Source organism: Diplotaxodon limnothrissa, linkage group LG5, assembly GCF_057381915.1.
Source record: "Diplotaxodon limnothrissa isolate DT_005_m linkage group LG5, D_limnothrissa_male_GT1.1, whole genome shotgun sequence".
Taxonomy (NCBI): domain Eukaryota; kingdom Metazoa; phylum Chordata; class Actinopteri; order Cichliformes; family Cichlidae; genus Diplotaxodon; species Diplotaxodon limnothrissa.
Genome location: NC_140600.1, coordinates 35,054,505 through 35,073,376, shown reverse-complemented (window position 1 = coordinate 35,073,376; position 18,872 = coordinate 35,054,505). Strand labels below are relative to the sequence as shown.

At 41.5% G+C, this 18,872-nt stretch overlaps 1 protein-coding gene across 1 annotated transcript; it reads right to left on the bottom strand.

The window, feature by feature from the left end:
* Nucleotides 1-394: 394 nt before the first annotated feature.
* Nucleotides 395-18,443, bottom strand: LOC146632736 (proto-oncogene tyrosine-protein kinase Src-like). Its single transcript, XM_085353478.1, has 12 exons — nucleotides 18,207-18,443; nucleotides 9,670-9,951; nucleotides 8,160-8,259; nucleotides 6,444-6,542; nucleotides 6,079-6,182; nucleotides 3,771-3,920; nucleotides 3,532-3,687; nucleotides 3,173-3,352; nucleotides 2,918-2,994; nucleotides 2,653-2,806; nucleotides 2,377-2,508; nucleotides 395-1,943 (listed from the first exon to the last, which is right to left on the bottom strand). Exons 2-12 carry the CDS (start codon nucleotides 9,941-9,943, stop codon nucleotides 1,735-1,737), a joined length of 1,635 nt encoding a protein of 544 aa, XP_085209604.1. The 5' UTR covers nucleotides 9,944-9,951; nucleotides 18,207-18,443; the 3' UTR covers nucleotides 395-1,734.
* Nucleotides 18,444-18,872: the final 429 nt, after the last annotated feature.

The window sequence follows — 18,872 nt, the reverse complement described above, 5'->3', positions numbered from 1 at the left end:
ATCTCCGGGCCTGACCTGAACATGAAGTAAACAGACACATGTTGATGTAAAGTATAGCATAAATACAAACCCAGCCAATGTTCAAGAGAAGAATGGCACCAAAAAAACAAAACAAAAAAAAAAAAAACATGCTAACTGGCTTCATAAATCAACTTTTATATTTAAGTCATAAACACAGTTTTATTGGGGTTACCTGATCAGAGTTTTACAGTTTCATTAGGGCTGCCTGGTTGCATATTTCATAGGGACGACACATGTGAGGTAAATGAAAACCTGTCTTGTTGAGCAGTTTGTTTTTACTTGCTAGCATGGAGTTTACTGGGGAGTTTTAATTTCAGAAAAATCATAGTATGTTTAAAAAAAAAAAAAAAACAAAAAAACACCACAACAACAAGGAAGCCCCATTGATAATAAAACAGTATATACATGGATAGCAGTAAAGAAATGTGATTTGTTTGGCACAGGCCCAAAGAGGCTTTTCCCATCCTGAATTTGATATTTACCAGTAGTAGCATCATCAACCTCTTAGTAGTTCACATAAATGATGGAACTTTTCCCCTCACTTATGGTTCAGAGATATTCACTGAAGGTGGCCTTTAGTGCCACGGCGACAGTGCTTATTTCAATGCAACTTTCCAGTTAAATTAAGTCAATCAAAACAAGCACTCAGACACTATCTGCATCAAAGACATTTTTAATCAAGGTTGGTTCCAGCAGGCTGTTTATTATGTATGTCAAGAAATACAGCTAGAAAAGGACAGGGTGATGATTAAACAAGAGAGAGCCCTCAATTGTTAATTTAAGTTACCTAATTTAAGTGTTACAGAACCTGCCTGTTGAGTACATTTACCCTGGCACTACCATTATGGCTATTTTAATAGCCTGTCTATTGAAAGTCACAGAAAAATCCACAAAATAAAGTGTTGTCAGATACTTTTGTCTGCCACAAAAACAAAACCTGAAACCACAGGACGAGTACTGTCCAAGTAAACATAAAAATAAAGATGCAAAGTTGAGTTCCAGAGCTGAGTTATTTGGAGACACTTTGAAGAAGCAGCACTTGAGAAAACTGGAGAGAAATGCTGAAAGTCAGACAGAAATAGAGGAAGAGGGGAAGAAATGAGATAAAGGATTTCAAGAGAGACAGACTTTCCTTTGGCACCTGAGCCACAGGGGCAGTGCTCTTCTGTGGGCGGAAAAGGTACCAGACGATGGTGTAGAGACGCAACAAAAGAGGGAAAGAGGGAGGTTTCACTAAACAGCTCATGCCTGATTGAAATATCCTCCCTCTTACTCTCTTCGACAGGAGCTTTATCTTTTCTCCTCTTGCCCTTTCTGTAGATCCTGATTTGATTCCTCCCACATCGGTCGCATCTCTCCAAAACATTTACCCGCAAGTTTAGTCAATCGATTCAATCAGAGCCACAGTCAGTCCAGCAAGAGTTTGCCTTCTACAGCTCAACCTCTTTACTGCAAGAGAACTTAAGTAAACAGTGAGTTCTTGCAGAAAGGAGGTTCTTCAGGTTCTTCTGTAGAAGTTCCGTTATGGCACATGAGGGGACTTCTGCCGGTTTCTATTTCGGTTTTACTTCCACAGATGAATCTCAAATTCCTCACAACTGAGTTTCACAGGCTCAGATCCTTAAACAGGAGCTCCTCTGAGGTCTGTTAGTGCAGATCATTCTGTGCTGAGGCCCTTTCCCCTTCTCACCAGGTTCAATTCGATATACGGTTCTATAGGTTCTCCCCAGGCTGATACTGGGGTTCTGTGGAGGTGAAGTAGTCCTCTAGGAAGCCCTGCAGGTACTCAAATGTAGGCCTCTCTTCTGGATCCTTCCTCCAGCAGGAAAGCATGAGCTCATGCAAGGAGCTTGGGCACTCTGCTGGACAAGGCATCCTGTAGCCACGCTCCACTTGGTCAAGCACTTCTCGGTTAACCATACCTGTCAAGAAAAACAGTAAGTTAGATTTTTGGACAGAAATCCTTTTGTGGTATGGCTCTGATCCAGGACCTTCCCAGCCTGCAGGGGTGGGAAGCTGGTTCAGGCTGGGATGGCAGCAGAAACATCCTGATCAGTGAGCAGAGCAGATATCAATGACAACAGCTGATCAAGTCAGATGTAGCAAGAAAAGGAGAAGATTTGCAGATGTGCAGCAATTGTGGGTATGCTAAAACACCTTATATGGTGCAACTTATGTGATTTGCCTATTGGATGTGTAGAAAGGTATCAGCTAGTTTTGGTCAATTCTGTCTCACAGCGCAAGAGGTTTATCAAATATTGAATTATTTTAAATCATACAACGCGATTTATTTTTTTATTTGAATAAGAAACTGAAATTATTATGTGGGTTTATCCTGTCAGGTGGAGCTTTTACCTGGATAGGGAACTCTGCCTTTAGTTGCCAGCTCTGTGAGCAGCACACCAAAGGACCAGACATCTGACTTAATGGTGAAACGACCATACAGAGCTGCCTCCGGTGCTGTCCATTTGATTGGGAACTTGGCTCCTAAGAAAACATTATGAAACTCAGTGTGGCATGTTATAAACACTTTAGGACATCTTATTCTTATAAGTCACTTTTTCTTCTGTAACCAAACTTCTCTCTCTCTGATTTGAGTGTAAATATTTTAAGTAGGAAGAGGAGACTTACCCTGTCTTGCAGTGTACTCATTGTCTTCAATGAGTCTTGCCAGACCAAAGTCAGCCACCTTGCACACGAGGCTGTCTCCTACCAGGATGTTTGCAGCACGCAGGTCCCTGTGGACATAGTTCATCCTCTCCACGTAGGCCATGCCTGCTGCAATCTGGAAGGAGAGAGGACGAGAAATTTAAATTTCCATGTAGTACACCTTTTAGTATTGAATTCTTGGTGGTTAGATGATGCACTTAAGCACACTGATCTTTTGTAGTTTTACCTGAGCAGCCATGTCTACCAGCTGAGGCAGACGAAGCAGCTTTCCAGCTTCGCCTTTAAGAAAGTCCAGTAAGCTGCCTGTGAACACAAACCCAATATTATTTAATTTACGAAAACCTAAGCTGATAATATGTCAAATGTAAACATCCCTTTCCCCCTTTTTTGAACAAGAATTAGTAAAGAGGATTATGAATTTGTCCGAGTATCAAGCAGGTTTGAGAACCATCTCTTGACACAGTCTGCTGTCATGCGCTACCTTGGCTCATATACTCTGTTACAATATAAATGGGCTCCTCAGACACAACGGCGTACAGCTGGACCAGCTTTTCGTGCCGCAGCTTCTTCATGACCTGTGCTTCTTGAAGGAAGGCCTCTGGAGACATGGTGCCGGGCTTTAGAGTCTTAATGGCTACTCGTGTTGTACCGTTCCACGTACCTGTCAGAAGCCAGACAAAAAGACATTGCTTCTACAGTAAACTGCTGTCCTTACTCCTCTTAGTCCACCTACTCTCCAAATATAAAAGGTTTCCTAGTTTTAACAAGAAAGAGTAAATGATGCTCATGTTGCATCATAAAAGTTTAACCCATCTGCTAAGGTATGTTAGGGATTCTTACCCATCCAGACTTCTCCAAAGCAGCCCTGTCCCAGTTTGACGTCAAGGCGGAGAGACTCTCTGGGGATCTCCCAGGCATCCCTAGCCAGTCCCTGCGTCTGAGGTTTGGTCACTGGACAAACATCTGTTAGAGCGTGGCACAGTCCATCAGAGTGCTCTGAATGAGGAAAGGTTAAGAGTTACCATCAATGCAGTTGACATTTCCTAACTTTTGGTGACTACATGCACCCGAGTACTTACTGCGATAGTGGAAGACTAGCTGCTGTAGGCTGGTGAACTGGGTGCGTGAAGTGATGTAGAAACCTCCGCTATCCAGTTTCCTGATTTTGTAATGTTTAACATTAGCGCCTTTGGTGTTATCATAATCCAGCACTGACAGGCAATACGCCCCTGTGAGCAAGACAAAAACAGACAGAGACAGGTTAGAACAATAAAACCACATTGCTCCTGGCCCGTCTGGCAGCTGCTCTCTGGAGTTTCCTAGCAGCTGCGCTTTGGCTATTTAAGACCCTGCTGGTTGGATTAATGGCCAAATAACTAAGCCTTTGTCCTTATCCACTGCCCACCACTACAGAAAGTTTAATTAACCTTGTTTTGTCCAACAGTTTTTCACAAAACTACATTTCACAAGAATAATGATGACAAAATAGCCGATTAGGTAAAAACAAACAAAATGCAAATAACTTAGAAATGTGACAGGACTCAAACTTGATGCGATTTAAAAAAGGACTGAACTCACTTAGCAAACCTAAGCTTTACAGTGAGACATGAAAGAAAATGAAAAAAATCAATTGTGTTCGATCTGGAGTTTCACTGACTGACCTATTCTCTCATTAGAAAGAAACTCTAGAGCAGGAAAGACAGACTTCCCCAAGTGCATCAAGCAAATGTACCAAATCATTACCACCACTATAGTACTACTCAAGTACCTTCACTTCCAGATTTAAAACTAAACATGTAAAACTGAATTATCCTTTATTCATATTCTGAAAGCTAAAGAGCCTTAACATGATTACAACTACTACAGCATTTAGCCACTTCACACCATTTCTTCTTAGGTATGTGACATGAGAGAGACAAAAACCTGTCAAGAGCTCAGAGGAAAGGTTTCTTTAACAGGGTCACAATGTGAGTGCTTGTAGCCTGAACCTTGAATGATAAGATTCATCTTTTTCAACATGCAAGAGGCATGTTCATGCTCATCTCTGTCTCACTGCGAGCCTCACATTTGATATCTTATACAGAACACACCCAGAGGCCATGGCATCTTCTGCCAACAGCTCCTCCTATTCTCCCAAATCCTCCCCTTTTTCCTACAAGTGTTCACAGTTCTCCCCTCTTCTCAGTGTGTGTGTGTGTGTGTGTGTGTGTGGTGGGAGAACATGGACCTATAGCCGGGGGAAAATCCAGCAACCTTCTAAGATGACCTAGTTCTGGCAGAGTGATTCACCCCTATCCATTCACAAGCCCAACCCATTCCAATCTTTTCCTTTTACTTCCTCCAAAACAGCCCCCTAAAGAGTCAGTTTACGTCACAGGGACCAGATCTGAGTGCAGACTTTCAGCGAAAGATGCAAAACTCTGCCACAAGCCCAGAGAACAAAGACACAGCGCCGCAGGCCAGTGTGAAAGTTAACAAATGACTTAATTAGCAGGTTCTACCTCTTTCAAATTGAGTCCCTGAAGATCTACTTATTTCAAAGCACATCTGCTACTCTGTGTAAGCCTCCAGGGAGGCAGAAAAAGTGTCATCACTTTATTATTTTGCCCACCTCACACATTTTTAATGTGTGAAAAATTAAGAAATCTTGGGGTTTTATTAAACATGTTTTACAGAGACAGTTTTACTAGATAATCATGGAGTGTAAGGAAACAACTGAAAAACTGATCATTTCACAATTTCATTACGCCAACAACTAATTCTTGTTTTAATTATCAACTTATCAGCAGTTTTTGCCACCTCAACTAATTGCTTAGTGTGCGAAATGTTTAAAGGGGGGAAAACATGAGCCCATACATTTGTTGTGCTTGCACTGTCCCACACCAAAATGAAAACGGCACATTAAAGCATTTAAAAAAAGCTGAAAAAAAGAGAGCATCTGCATTTTACTTAAACAATGAAACCACTTTAGCATAAAAATAGTTTTCAGTGGAAATCTTTTTAATGTCTTCGAATCCCTGCTGTCAAAATGTCAAATCTCATAGTGTATGTATGATATAATTTTTATTTATTTATACTTGGGAGGCCTAAACACAGTTACAATACATTTTAGAAGAATCATGTTGATCCACGTTTTGCACATGTCATCAGCCTGAAAAAACGAAAATACGCCTGCCAAAAGCCTGTTGGTCAAATAAAGAAATGCCACTTTGTGCAGGTCGAACACTGCTGCTAGATAGTTTTAATGTGAGAAAAAAAAAAAAGCACTCAGGCTGATTTAATGCATCATTACGCGACTGCAGACAGGCAGAAGAGCTAATTGTTCTTGATAATGGTTCATGATAATGACTGTAGTCTCTGAAGTGATGCAAATGTCTGCTCTCTCACCTTTAGTAGTCTCGCTCTCCCTCACCAAGAAAGTTCCTCGTCTGTTCTGAGGGTTGAGAAGGAGCCTCTCCGAGTCACGTCGAGTGATCTTCCCAAAATACCACCTGCCAAAGTGGGCCACAGAGAGCGAGATCAGTGACGAGCTACTACTGAGCAGCTGGAGCAGGAATGCAGAGCTACGTTTGGATTATATGTATGAACTGTATGTCAGTACTCTTTATTTGTAAACATGGCCTTATCATGCATGGATCATTAAAATGCGTGCAGAGCACAACTACATGCAGGTTCTGCACTGAAAACCAGCTTTAGATGTAAATAAACTGCAGGGTAAATCGCATGAGGAGAACAAAGAGTGGATAATGTACTCTTCTGCTTGGATGGAGTCGGATGGAGCCACATAGTTGCTGGGGATATAACCGCTCTCTCCAGTTGTCAGGGAGCGAGCGAGCCACCAATCCCCTTCTCTGTGAGGGAAAGAGAGAGACAGAGAGATGAAGAGAGAGTGAGAGTCAATCACGAACAAAACTGAACAAGGCAATTAGAGATATTTAAAGTTTATTCAAAATCAGCACCATATTTCATTGATGAGGAACAACTTCTACCTTGTCTTTTGCTCAAAGACCCAAGAATATAAGAAGCTAAAAAATTTGATTTAATGATGTAAACTGAGGGAAACTGCACATGTATTGGGGACCAGTTTGAGCTTTAGTTTGTAGGAAAGACCGTGCATTCATTTATCAATGGCTTTGGACTTATGGGATTTGTTGCCAATGAGAAAAAACTGAACATTACTGGATTTATCCCTGAAATATTCCAGTAACTTTGAAACAGTGCCCTCTGATATGATCCATCCAGTTAAACTTCCACATCATTTGACTGAAAACCATAGTGCCATTTACACTGCAAAAGTGAAACTTAAAAAACCTCATCCCGCAAAGTTGATAGGATGGAGTTAAGAAAAAAAAAAATTGGTAAGATGGAAAATAAATGCAGGCAACCTTTTATTCCACTTGTCCCATCTTAGATTCAACTTTAGCTCTATGTAGAAACATGCAATATGTTTTATATAGGAGATATAGAATTAGTCCATCTCTATTTACCACTTCACGATGAAGCAAATGCAAGGATCGCAGGGACGGTGAAGAAAAGGTTGCATGAGGGTTTTTTTTTTATTGCATTAAATATTACTGACCTGAAGCTGTACTTTTTCCTAGGAGAAACCATGAAGCATGAGAAAGAAAGAGAGGGAGAGATAACAGACACAGCAGACACATCAAAATGCAGCAAGGAGACACGGCAAGGCACGCAGCACGGCACAGACAGATAGCAGACGAGCTGCATAAGCTGTGGGATTACACAGTGGGCTGATTTAACTTTGATTTTCCATTTCAATGTGGGATTCTAATACTATAGGAGAGTATGAATATATTTCATTTATCTTCCATAAATGTCCACTTTAGGCCTTAGAAATACAGCCTGGCTAAACTCATCTAACTACTAAGCACTGCTTTGTAATGCTTCATTATGTATTTATTCTACTTTTCAGCCCAATTATGTAGTGCCAGGCTCTCAATAAATACCAGCAGAGCAGACTTATAGTAGGAAGTTATAGAAAGAGCTCATAGGAAAACAAAAAATTGTTGTGATTGTAAACACCTGCAAGAGAGTTATGTTGCAGATGTTTAGCTTAGAAACAGCAGCTTGAAAAAACTCGCAAAAATTACACCCCCCCCCCCCCCCCCCAAAAAACAACGTAATTTCACTTGAACCTGTTTTGTTTTGTCCTGTTTCTATCTATATCTCGGTACAAAATGCTCCCTCTGAAGTCTCTTAAAAGATTATGATGATCACAGTTGCCCATGAGGAACAGAATGCATTAGCGCAGAGCTGTTCTGCTCACTTTTAGTAAACAGATGGGAAGGATCGACAGTTACCAGATCTGACTATCACCGCGTGTTCATTCATGTCCACATATGTGCGCGTCACAGATCACGTGTGCACCAAGAAATCTGTTCATTCACATCTCTGTGACTGTGTGGCATCACTACTAGAGTTACAGTGGGATGACTCTTGATTCTTACGTGTTGTTGACAATCTGCAGCCGGTCCCCTTTCCTAAAGGTCAGATCAGATGCTGTTCGTGACTCATAATCATACAAAGCCACAAATGTAGTGACGCCTCCTGAAAGAGACCACGGAGAAACAGAAACGTTCATTTGGGGAACAATACAGACACTGAAATAAAGACATTTAGCACACAAAAGGGTATTTCCACTTAAGATCAATGACACTGGTTTAACAGAGCTGGGAAATTTATTTTTTAGGTACAATTTGGTTTCCCAGGGATCTAAAAACAAGGTAAACTTAAAAGCACACCACTGTTCTGCATTTAATTTAGCAAAGATTCCCTCATCTTGTCTCAAGCCCAAACCCTCTCAGGCTGTCGCCAGTCAGTTTTTCAATTAAATTTGAAGAAGAAAATCATCAGTTAAAAACCAGTGGAATAATAAAAATATTATTCTAATAATAATAATAATAACATATATATAATGAATAACGTGTGTGATTTTTAGCACTGTGACCTAGCCCTTGAATTTTCAGCTTTTCAGGGTTGGATGTTAAGGTATTCTACTGCTGCTCTGAAAATGTATCTAATGAAAAATATTGACATTCAGACAGCATCTGTCTGACCGCCCTTGAAGGACAAAGGTATGATATTAATGGGGTTCTATGTAGCTTTATTTAATGAACTTGAGACCTAAACTGGGGAATTCTTCAGCCGATCATTGATTGGCTCATTAGGTGCGCAGCAGTAGGTTGCAACCAGCAGAACTGTTCTTCATATACCAGCAGGCCTTTGCTCTCTGGATGGAGCAACATTAACCCAGCCATCTGGCTGGTTTAGGCACATTACAGTTTAAATATATCCAGTAAATAAAATATGGACAGCGTGACATGTGGTGCTTCAAAGACAAAAAGAAGTTTTTAAGTCTGGCTCTTAGATAGTGAGAAAAAAAAAAAAAAGATGCTTTTAAATATTTTTCTGTGTAAATGTGACTCATTATGAATCAGATTTTGCTTCTTCCCCCCCCCCATCCACTTTGGGACTTTTGTGATCTCAAACTGAAAGCAAGTCCGTAGGCTGACAGAGACATCAAAGTTCTCGTCAGATTTATTGAATCCGTTTCACGACCACATTCACACAGGCAGTTAGCTCGTGTTGGCATAAAGACTGGAACCAAGAGAAACAACAAAATCTGCCTTTAAAAGCACTTCTAAAAGCTCACTAATTATACAGGAGGTTACTGTTTGTTCCCACTCAGTTCTTTCATATCAGGGTACGATGTGTTTCTGTTTCCTGCTGCATTTACTTTATTTAAATGTGGGACTAAAGCTTCACAGTAGTTTTACTTTACACTTTCCAGAGTTATCTTTCTAATTCTACTCTAATGTTTTATATGTTTATACAATCAAAAAAAGGTGACTTTTTAAAAAAAATCTTGTCTTTTCATGGCTTGTTGTTAAGAGGCGCTACATAAATAAACTTGTCCACTTTGCCCCAACTAACCCATTATGATAATGTTTTTCCTACCTGACAGAGGTCCTCTATGAGGTGATGTGACAGTTCCCGTGTGGTCCACTCCTCCGAAGAGAGCCAGCTCGGGAGTATTTGTTGGGGCGTGCTGGTGCTGCCCTTGATGCCCCCGCCTGCCTGTTCCGACGGCAGGGCTCCTGTTGGGTGTTTGGGTCTGCTGGGCGGGTCCCAGGTGGTGGAAGTGCCCGCTGTCGGAGCCTGTGCCTATGGTACCATCCAGGCTCATGGAGCGCTGGCCCGGCTCCTTGGGCTTGCTCTTGCCCGCCCCCATGTGCAGACCTGGGACCAGAGCCAATGATGAGTAAGCAGCACTTTAAGGTCCGAAGTGGCTTTGCTACTGCTTCTGTTAATCAATAAAAGTCAAATACATGCCATCACTGTATACTGTAGACCATGTACACTGCTATAAAAAAAACAAAAAAACAAAACAAAACCCTACAGTATCCCAATTCAGTAAGTGTTTATTTAGTTTTTTTTTTTTTGCATTTGCAATTTCATCCAACATCTCTGCCATCATATCTGCCAGTCCTAGCAGCAAAATTTGACTCAGAGGCAGGCATATGAATGAGGATATTCTTATTAATATTTAAATGCAGTTTGACCCACAAGCATCCTAATGCTTTAACCCTTAATTATTGATGCCATTTCAGTAGACATTTAATACAGTGTTATTTTTAAATACAGTGTTCATTTTCTTAATTGTTTACTAAATCTGACCATTTCAGTGTGACTGTACAAATGTACATTTTAAAGATGACGATTAAAAGAAAAATGAAGTTCACTCAGGAAAAGGAAGCGACCCCATTTCAGTTTCTAGCCATTCACTCTCCTAAAAGAAAAACTCCTCTTGCTTCTAGCATCGCATTCATTTTAGCTCTCCCGGTCTGCTGTTGAGTATCCTTGGAGCTGCTCCAGGTTCAGTTAAAACCGTTTAGCATGCAAATACTCCACGAAGAAGGCACATAAAAACACGCATAGATTCAAGGTCGTTCCTGTCTGATTCAATCTGTTTTGAATCAATAAGCATTTACGTGGAAAACAAAGCTTCAAACAAAGGAGCTGTGGGCCGTACTGAAGCCGTGTGTTAATGCTGCTGAGTTGACAAGGACACAAACAGTTTCATCTCCAACAGGTAATTATACTGCTGCTTTTCCTTCACATCCTCATGTCAAATACATTTATTACAGCCCGATAAATGCAACAAGTCAAGAGTGCGCCTTCATCCCGAGTGCAGACAAAGACAAACATGCTCAGACAGTCAAGTGCACCCACAGAAAGTTAGAGTGCCTTGTTCACACACCAAGACCAATCCTCCCCTCCAGGCATAGCGGCGTGAGTCACTGCGAGACCGACTATTTCAAGCCAGCTGAAACAGAGACAGTCACACACACATGAAACAGTCTTGTTCCTTTGGAACCGAGACCGAGTGTGTGCGTTTCTGTGCATTAGCAGCTGTTCCTTGGTCTCTGGGAAACTAAGCTCAGTCGCACACTAACACCCAAACACAGTTGTGTCTCATATCCTTTTTCCAGCAACCCGTGTATCCTTATGAATGTTTCCAACACACTTGTGTTAGTCTGACAGACAGGACAGAGTTTTATTAAAAGGGAAAGAGGAAGGAACCGGCAGCGGCTGTAAAAAGAACGCGTAGGTGGTTGTTGTATACTGCAACGCAGACAGCTGAGGCTTAGTGGGTGTTTTAAGTGTGATGTGTGACTATAACTTAATTACACAGGTACGGGAATCCTCAAAGACATCCAAGGCTCCCACTGTGAAGCTGTGTTGGCGTGTAAGCTACAATGCGTGTGTGAACGTACACGAGCGATTTCAAACACGAGCGCAGTCGTGCAAGCTTCGCTTCAGCCCCTGCCAGGATGTAATTTGGTGCAGTGGAGGGGTTAATGTATCCCATGGTGCAACACTGAGTCATACTGAGACAAGCTCATAGGGCTTCAGACAAAGATGGACAGGGAAGTGGGAATTGTGTTAATCAATTTAAAGAGCTATTTTAGACATTGGCAATCAACATTATGGCCAGTTGCACTGACCGCCTCTAATGATCAACATCCGCCTCAACGGAAAAAAAAAGAAGAAAAAAAGGTAAAGATAAGATACATGTAAAGTGGGCCCTTACCACACGGGGAAACTTTTCATTTTGTCCTCTGTTACTTCGATATGCTACTAGGGGATTCCCTAGAGGATTGAGCCATCAACTTCCCAACTGGTGAATGACCAGTTCTGCCTCCTTAGACACAGCTGCCCCTAGTCAAACTACATCTGTGTGACTGGAAATTTATGAAAACTTCATAACATCCATATTGTTATGTACACCTGTTCATCAACGCAAATATCAGCCAGTCACATGCTAGCAACTCATTATGCATTTAGCCATGTAGGCATGGTCAAGACAACGTGTTCAAACTGATCATCGAAATGGAAAATAGCATGGCTGTTTGTGTCACATGGACTAATCTGAGTATTTCAGAAACTGCTAATCTACTGAGATTTTCTCATAGTATGGTTAATGGTCTGAAAGAGAGAAACTATGCAGTGAGTGGAAATTCTCTGGGTGAAAGTGCTTAGTTGATGTCAAATGCCAGTGGATAAAGGCCCGGCTGCTTTGAGCTAATTGGTAGGCAACAGTAACTCAAATAATGACTCGTTACAAAGGTATTTGGAAGAACCTCTCTGAAGCCACAAGACGTCAAATCTTGAAGCAGATGGGCTATAGCAGCAGAAGACCACACTGCAAGCACCACCTTTCAGTTAAGAGCAGAAAGCTGAGGCTACAATTCGCACAGGCTTGCAAAAATTCCAAAAACGGTCTGATGAGCCTCCATTTCTGCCGTGACAATCGGCTGGTAGGGTCAGAATTTGTCAAGCACGGATCCACTCTGCCGTCTATCATAGTACACCTTTCTTGTCCCTCACTCGTTACCCGTTATTGTGGTCTATTGCCGATTCCACAGAGGAAAGACATTTTGATCTCAAGGAAATCAGTAATGCCATATGACATGTACCCATGTGTGTCACACATGCCAAATTTACATTTCACCACTTCAACTTTATTAGTATATGCACCACAGTGAATTTGGAGACTGCACAGATATCTCCCTGGTGGTAAATTCAGCAGGGTAAGCACTCGGCAGAGGAGTTCAAGCCAACTCTGATTCGCTCATTCTGGCTTTGATAGCCTCAAATGGATTTGGAAGACGTACTAATCATTAGGATCAATCTCAGACTGATGAGGAGAAGTAATGATTCTCACACACAGGTTTAATGTGAGCTGCAGTGTCCAGCACTTAGTTTAGTACTTCGCAGAGCAGCGTACAAACCACAGCGCCCTCGGAAGCCTCAAAGCCGGCGTGTTTGTGTAAACAACAGAAGTAGCTCTGTAGCAGAGCCTTGTGCCTTTTCCTAATATGGTGTTGCAACGGCCTAATATCAAGTGGTAACATGTGACCACATTAGCATAGGGGTATAAAATGAAAGACTATGGATTGGTGAGAATGGAATTAGACATTGTAGAGTCTTGCAAAAGAAAAGAGTAAGTAAGATCTGGAAAATATGTGAGAGATGAGGTGAAGTTGAGTTGGCAGTTTTAGATGAAGCAGACTGCACTACACACCTCGACTGCAACAAGAACAGGCACCTGAGCAGCAGGAGGGCAGGGTGGGAGGAAGGAATAGAGGAGAGAGAGAGGGAGGAAGATGGAGCAGGAGAGCTCCATTTTCATGGTTTTCCAGGACTAGAGATGCAGACTGAAAATTTCTTGGACTATTTTCCAACTTGCAGATCAATGGAAAAAACAAGGAAATGGCTGACGCTACACAAGCAGATTACTGACCCCAGTGTTTATGAGGACGCCAGATACAATTACAGACCATTACATATTGCACTTTGTCTCATGGAAGATAATATCTTGTAGTGGATCAGTTGATGTGACCTACTTCACAGACAGGAGTGTAACAGTTATCAAGGTTTACTCTATATACCTCTACTTTTGGCCCAAACATTCAGTTCATACTTCAGTTTTTCTCTTTGATGAGATGAACAACAAAAACAATAAAAAAATAAATACCACAGGAATACCCTCCAATATTCTGATATAATTCAGTCATTATCTGACTGAGCTTTAAGCATCGCATTAAACTTGCCAGTACAGGAAGGTGGAAGTGCAGCATGATATTGTGAACGTTTTTGTCATGAATCTTGGTTTCTGCGGTTAACACTGTCAACAGAAAGAAGATCCTGGGTCTTTCTGTGTGGACTCTGCATATTCTTCCTGTTTCCATGCGAGTTCTCTATGGAGACATGCATGGAGTTTGATTAACTGATGAATCTAGGTGTGAGTATGAATGGTTTCTGGTCTCTCTGTTAACCCTGCAACAGATTGGTGACCCGTCCGGGGTGTACCTCTCCTTATGCTCCTGGCCCCATCACAACTGGTGTTAATTACATTTTTAGACAAGTTCATGACAGGCTCAGCAGATTGGCACAGAAGTGAAGACGTGCAAACCTGATCTGTGGGTTATGAGTCATGACCAAATCAGAAGAAAAGCGGTCAATCTAGCAAGAAGGCAAAACAGAATCTCATTCAAACAGAAACTCATGTTGCTTTGCGCCAAATAATCATAATAATAATATTAAAAATACTTTTCTTTAATTATTAAAGAAAGTTGGCTTCGAGCATGAATGGATAGTGTCTTCTCAAATTTGCAAACTTCTTAAAGCTGAGGTAAGCAGCTGGGATTTTTGTGGCACTCTTTCAGTATTTTTTTTTTTTTTTTTTTTTTTTAAAGGTTCCACATTTGTTACATAATATGTGGTTTAAATGTCAAGAGATAGAGTAAAGACATGCTGTAAGGTAAGCTCTGGATTGTTGGATTTCTCTATATTATATATATAGGCCATATATAACCTCTTTAGCTCTCACTGTAAAGTCCACTGAGATACGTGTTGTTCTCAATGGAGACTATATAAATAAAGTTAAACGGAATTAACCGGTTCTTGATTTGCCTTGTATGGAGAGTGATTCTAAGGATTTGATACCCTATGAATCTAAACTTTCTGCTCATCAACAGGGAGCAAAAGCTGTGGAGAAAGCAGAAAAAAGTAAAGGAATAATAGCCAGCTGCCTAAATGGAATGCAGGATATAAAGTAGACAAGTCCTAACACCTTTCATGCTCTTCAACTGCATCGCATCAGGCCAATATTTGTTTCAATTTACATGTGCCCCAATATGACTTTTTATCATTTTCATATCCATCTTGAAAGACTACTGAATGATTCTGTGCATACTGAAAGACTTTATGCTGCACCCTGTCCATACTGATTCCAGTGTAAGTGACAAGGGGGTCAAAGTGCACAGTTATCCACAATGCCAGTCATACCTGACATTTCCTCGTGTGCACAGCAGGTCAAAGCTGGCCTTTATCAGTAAATATGTTCAGCTCTTCGATATTTTTGTAAGGGAAAAACATCTGTTTTCCCCAAAGAATGACTTGGTGGAATCCCAACTTCAACCTCATCCCTACAGAGCTGACATTTTCTGCAGTCAGCTGTGTTGCAGCTTTGCTTCCTCAACGCAGTTGGGATAGATTGCCATTGACATTGCTGCTGTGGATTAGCTTTTAATGAGAAAATACACCACTTTTGTTTGTCTCCAGGTAGCATCCATCTGTTAAACCTTTAAACTTGTTAATCTGTTAGTCCTACTGAAATTCTGCATTGTAATTCATTGTCTCACGGATATCTTAATCTACACACACTCAACAAAGCACACTTCTGTGCTGTTTTTCTGCAATTATTTTCAAGCCGAATCCCTAATTATGCAGCCTTTACAATCATTGTAGCCCCCACCCCACCCCCACTTTTTTTTTTACCACCCTTTGCCCGCATCTCAACAAGGAACCATTGTTTGAGAAAACAATGACAAAATTTAGTCCGAAAAAGACTGGAAGATATCCACTTCACCAGAATAATAATGCAGAAGCTGTAGATGAGCTTCAAGTAACCTTAATGCTTTCTTGCACAGAATAAAAACTGCAGATGTTGTCTGTTACATCAACTTAAACTGAAATAGTAACATAACCATTAAATCTTTGATCATCCAATAACAATATTCTCTGGTGTACAGCATCTTTACCTATCTCTTCAGTAGACACAATCAAGTCCCTAAATGTTAAATAGCATAATTAGCCATAATGCAAAGGACCCATCCTAAGAATTTCTGACAAAATGACTGCTTTAAAGCACTACTTACAGTTGAGGAGTGTTTTAGTGCAATCATTCTCATTTTTGTCATTCTTATTTTGCATAGGTTGCCAAAAAAAAAAACAACCAAAAAACGTTTGGAGTTCCATATTAACCTTCGTAATCCTTCATCTAAGGCTGAGCTCACAAGCTCAACATGTCTGGTCAGGCACATAAGCACATTTGGCCACGACAAACCTCACTGAGTCACAACAGACGGTAACAGTTGCCACTGTGCTGCAGAGAGGAAAGACAGCTCCAGCCAATGTTTCAGCTGAATGGGAAAATTACGGTTTGCCCTTGGGAGGGGAGAGGAGGGGAGGCGAGGGGGTGGTGGTGGTGGTGGGGGCGTAGTAATGATGGTTCCTCAAGATTAAAACGAGAGGAAATGTGCACATTAGTGTCGCTGTCTTATTCCCATATAGATGTTGCATGATGAACAATGCAGTCCACAGATACATGCGTAACGTACAGATCATCTATATATAGCAAAAGTCAGAGAGAGAAAAAGACAATGCAGTCGCATAACTATCGAGCCTTCTCCAATTTTAGTCCTGTAACTCCCCAAATCAGATTTTCTGTGTTTTTTTTCCTCCCATTTCTTTTTATGATTAAATCCCACAGACTTTGGAAAGTGAAAGTCTCTGTCTAGCTGTCTCAATTCATCTTCCCTCTTCCTTAGAAGCCAACATACTCAGCAAAGGCGAGGAAAAAAAGCAGTGGAGGAAGATAAGTGGAGAGGGGCACTGTGGCACTCAGCTGATAAAACCCACTTCCGCCCATCTTTAACTAGTGGCTCTGGCAGCGAGCGATCCGGACTAAAAGGAACAGCTGCTGTAGCCGGATTAATTTTACAGGACATCAGTCGTTCAGTCTACAAATTTATATATCTTATTAATGACGCTGTGTCATTCTAGGTCATTTACACACAGCCTTTTTTTATTATTTACAGGATTTTAAAATAAAGTCGGGGTCTGCTTTTTGAATCTGTTCTCTTGAAAAAGTCATTTTACACACATACTGTTTCACAACAGCCTGTCTGATTGTTAACTGGCAGTCAGTTAATCAGTTTTAATGAACAACTGAACATTAAAGAAGCTTTCACTTCTGTCATTTATTTCTGGTTTTCTTTGTTATGAGAGTAAATTGATGTTTTGGACGGTTGACTGGACAAAACAAATGATATTAATACGATATCTAGGGTTGTTGCAACTTGTAAAAAAGTAGACCTACATCATTAAAAAAAAAATATTTTTGCAGGCCTATATCAAATTTCAATCTTTCACAGCCACATGAGGGGATTATGATGCATTTTCACCCACTTCCTGCACTCTTTTTGCTTGAAATGCACTTGTAAGAATTCAACAAGGTATTTAAATGTTCTTTCATAATTTGCTAACATAATGCTTGCATCTTCATCCAGTGATAACATCCAATACTGAGCATTCCCATGATTCAAGCCAAAAACCTGAATCCCCCGCCGTAAGGAAATAAGCTGGAGCTCGTCCAGAGCCCCCAAACCAACTCTAAATAGATTAACCACATAATTAAAACTCTATTTCCACGGGATTAAACGCCAGTTGTTGTGAGCAAAGCTGCTATCAAAGAAACACGGGGTGGGGTAGTAGCTGCCTACAGGATCAGCAGCTGTCAAAAACGATAATGTCTTTGCTATTAGAAAGAATCGTAAATTGAAATCAAAAACGTTCACTGTTCGTGTTTGCTAAACAGATGCCCACAAGGCTCGTAAACAGTGATTTGTGAATGGGAACCGGGACAAAAATAATAATAATGATGAAAAAGGGACAATGCTCCAGTGAGTGTCGTAGGCTTTGGCTCACATACAGCGCATATGCGGCCTGATGAACCAAAACAGGTGCTGCTACAGCTCCATTTTGAATTTCGATGGATTGTTGGCTTTATTTTCTGTGCGCAGCCGATTTGCTGCGTCTTCCCGAGTGTTCGTGATGATCGCCAAGACAAAAATGAGAGATTTGCACAAACGCTTTGCATTTTGCGGGGCGTAGTAAATCGTCAACAACCTAGCCCTGGCACAGACTGAGTGGCACTGGCCAAATGTGCGAGTGAATGGCCTGTGCAACAATGAAAATACAAGTCAGTGAAGAGGGGGGTAGCTTATCAATCCCTGTGTGAAACATCCGTGAGAGAAAAATGCGCAGCACACATTTTTTTTAAGAAAAAAAAGAAAAGCCGACATTGAATGCCGAAATAAATCTGCATTATCGCACTAAACTGCTACGAGCTCTAATTAACTTACCTTTGACGCGTCTTGAGATTTAGCCCAAAAATCAGAGACGCGCAGCGAGGAACCGTGTTAGATCCGAACGGCTGTCCTCATTAGAAAAATAATGGAATCGGATGGCCAGTTGCTGTGGAAACCCCGGGCCAGCCACGAATCCCATTTAGCGAATTTCGGCAAAATCACAGGAGGAGGAGGAGGTCATGACGGGGACTGCTTTCAGGAGTTGGGGGCACAGCTGCCGAGCGGCTGCGGTGGGCCGGGCAAACCTGTTCAGCTGGGAAGGGTCGGCGGCGCGGTAAATTGGTGCGACGAAGCAGGAGTGGTGTAGTGTGGAAAAGACATGCCTCGTGGGGGGGAAGGCACTAGATAATGCATCACCAACGAAACACGAGAGCGCAAATATGGGGAGGCTGGATTTTACGCAGTAACGTCGGGAGCATTCACCACGTCACCTTGCGTAACTCGACGCCGGCTGTTAAATTCGCCGCGGCGTTGACAGAAATACCCCCCCCCCCCCCCCCCCCGTTTGGGTTTTCCTAATATCTTTTTATTAGTCACGACTGAAAACATTCTTATAATAAAGGTAATAAGACACTACGCGCGTGCCCTGTATGTTTACGTCTGTCGTTTGCTGAAAAGCTCCATTTAGCCGACTGGGAAAATTGGTTGCTAAGCGACACA

Bases quoted from the DNA above. Each gene is read 5' to 3' on its own strand.
- LOC146632736 (XM_085353478.1), bottom strand. From the start codon at position 9,943: ATGGGGGCGGGCAAGAGCAAGCCCAAGGAGCCGGGCCAGCGCTCCATG. The intron at 2,995-3,172 runs GTAGCGCATGAC...TTGTGTTCACAG, and splicing joins AACAGAGTATATGAGCCAAG to GCAGCTTACTGGACTTTCTT. The intron at 2,807-2,917 runs GTAAAACTACAA...CTCTCCTTCCAG, and splicing joins TGGTAGACATGGCTGCTCAG to ATTGCAGCAGGCATGGCCTA.